A 2,729-nucleotide genomic window follows, 5' to 3' on the forward strand; every position below is an offset into this window, starting at 1 on the left:
AAAAGTAAGAAAAAATTTAAAAAAAAAAAAAAAAAAAAAAAAAAGGCACTTCAGGGTTGGAGGGGGAAAAAAAATTGGATTTTAGTCTGCTGCAGTGTTGTGTGATGGTGCTCTGTTTCTCATGTCCCAAATAATTGGTAACAGGGAAATTGTTTCAGAAATTACTATCTCTGCAGTTAACCTTGAGTGCACAAGGGTGGGGGGCGGTGTGGGGTTTTTTTTCAATTTATATTAATTCTGGTGTCATACTCATTATCTCGTTCGTGTTGCTAGGAGCTTCAGGAGCTCGCCTTCAAAACAGCAGATCTGTTCTTTCATTCGGACAGCCGGGAAAGCATTACTTTTGGCACAGATTTGTGCTCCTTTTTGTGATATATTCAGGACCTAATCAAGCCTTACTGGCCAGAAGTGCTTGTGTAACATAACTTGGTGAAATGTTCTCTTGAGGTCTGACAGGTGTATCATGCTTCAGAAAAGATTGTACCCTTCAGAGGTTGGAAATGCCATGGGAAAAAGAAAAAAAAAAAAAATGCAAAAGGGCAGCATAAAAATGCGAACTCTTAAAAATAGCCTCAAATTCGGCTTGCATAACACGGCATGCTATTAAGCTTGCCTACAAAAGCTTGTAGTTGTGTGGTGGTTCTGCAGCGGTTAGAGTTTTAATGGCATGAGAAAATGCAAGTTTGCTCTTCTCTCAAGTCAGAGAAAATTACAGTGTTCCTGTGCCATCAGTCTAATGATGTTTCTAGTTTCATAAAAGCCAATTTTGCAACATAAATGAAATAGGCATATCTTTCATTTACACCATATCAGTCCCGGAAAATACACCTTGCTTAATGTATCCATCTATAATTGATGTATTGCAAATGTTGAGCACTATCACATAATCAAAAGGCTTAGAGGTTAAAGAACTTCTGACTGAACTGGGAGTGCAATCCAGTGGTTGAAATTATTGCTAACTCTAGACGAGACGCTATAATTTCCCTTCAGATAATATAGGAAGCCAGGGTGGCGTAAAACTTCTCTTTAGAACAGATTGTACCATAAGATAAACTCCCATTCATAAAGATTTCTGGCTTTTGGCATAGGGGAATAAAATGTATGGGAAAGAAATACTAGGAGAAAGACTTTTGTAGAAGTCCAGCAATTTAAACTTGATGCTAATTACTGCAAGAAACCTGAAATATAGAACCTGAAATTTGTTTCTATCTGTCTATATTGACTGTCTATCTGTAGACACTGATTAGTATTAAATGTTTAACCCTTTACAAACATTGTGATTTCCGAGATGAATGGGCAAGAAATTGCGAAACAGGCTGAAATATGAAGATGCCGTAGAATGAATACAAAAGAAGAAGGGTTTGTCTAGAACTTATTCTAGTCCTTTTGGATTTGAGTACTCTTCTATGGGATCCTGGAATGATCCCAAGCAGATAGAGAGATGGAGCAAAATTATCTAGGATGCCTTACCTATTTCTGCTTTTGGTTATGCCGTGTGATTCCAGTTCCCTCTGCTCCTCCTGAGAACGTCTCTGCTGAAGCCGTGAGCTCCACCCAGATCCTTCTGACGTGGACCGCAGTCCCCGAGTCAGAGCAGAATGGTCTCATCCTGGGTTACAAGGTATGCAACTGGAGTTTCATGCTTGCTTAATTTTTAATGCATTACCTGGATGTGTTTTTGCATTTTTTATTTATTATTCACCTGCTGGATATTAATATTCTCCATAAATCAGCTGGAGAAGATATAGGAAGTGTGCTGGTTTTTAAAGGGGTGAATATAATCTCATTTTATATTTTGTGAAAAGGAGGAACCTAAAATGCGTACTCTTCTTTTCAGTCCTTAACGTAACAATCTTTTCTGTTCTCGATTTCATATACATTTATTCCACAGATACTTTTCAAAGCAAAAGATTTAGACTCTGAACCAAAGAGCCAAATGGTAAGAGGTAACCACACGCAGTCTTTCCTGCTGTCTGGCTTGCGGAAATACGTGCTCTATGAGATCCAGGTACTGGCATTCACTCGTATCGGAGATGGAGTCCCCAGCTCTCCCGCAGTTATAGAAAGAACCAAGGATGATGGTAAGTTGAAAGGTTACCAAAATAAGTATCTTATTTGATCCAACATTTTCACACTGCTTTCTTTTAGTGAAGCAAGTGTAGACAACAGCCCACACTAAGGCTATTTGGTTGTTTGGGTTTTTTTCCAACTTTGAACCTAAAGGACTTGGTCCCTACCTAGTATAACTCAGCACTATTCCGTTGGCTGTGGGCTGAGGATTTGGCAAAACCACAGAAAACCAGTCTTATCTTTCCCTGCAGCTGATGAAGAGGAAGAAAACTTCTAAAATTGTCCTCTGAAGCTCAGTGTAGATAATTTCTATTGAAGACAATTTTTAGAGCCCAATTATAAATTCCTACTGAAGTTCAATCATGCTCTTAAAAAAAAAAGTGCTGCAATGACAGCAATAAACAAATTGTGTCTGATGGGACTGAAGGAAAGAGAATTTGCAACTTCAGTATCCCATTCTCAGTTTTTTTCCCAAAAGAACAAGGCATTCACCCTGATGATCGCACCAGCTTCCTCTTGCAACTGCCTCCAGCACTTCCCAGGAGCTCCGGGACTCCCGAATCAGTCGGATGTGTTGCAGGAACCCAAGCGAGTCCCTCGCCCCAGTGCTCTCTGAACGCACTGGTGTGGTGGGAGCATTCCTGGCGCAATTTAGTTCA

At 39.7% G+C, this 2,729-nt stretch overlaps 1 protein-coding gene across 2 annotated transcripts in view; it reads left to right on the forward strand.

Moving 5' to 3' along the window:
* Window positions 1–2,729, forward strand: part of SDK1 (sidekick cell adhesion molecule 1) — a 419,730-nt gene that overhangs the window by 344,087 nt on the left and 72,914 nt on the right. For both annotated transcript variants that reach the window (XM_035901353.1, XM_035901352.1), the window contains 2 exons: window positions 1,506–1,621; window positions 1,892–2,081. In XM_035901353.1, coding sequence (XP_035757246.1) covers window positions 1,506–1,621; window positions 1,892–2,081 — 306 coding nt within the window. The remainder of the gene's footprint in view (window positions 1–1,505; window positions 1,622–1,891; window positions 2,082–2,729) is intronic.

Source organism: Egretta garzetta, unplaced genomic scaffold (assembly GCF_000687185.1).
Source record: "Egretta garzetta isolate BGI_Z169 unplaced genomic scaffold, ASM68718v1 scaffold299, whole genome shotgun sequence".
NCBI lineage: Eukaryota > Metazoa > Chordata > Aves > Pelecaniformes > Ardeidae > Egretta > Egretta garzetta.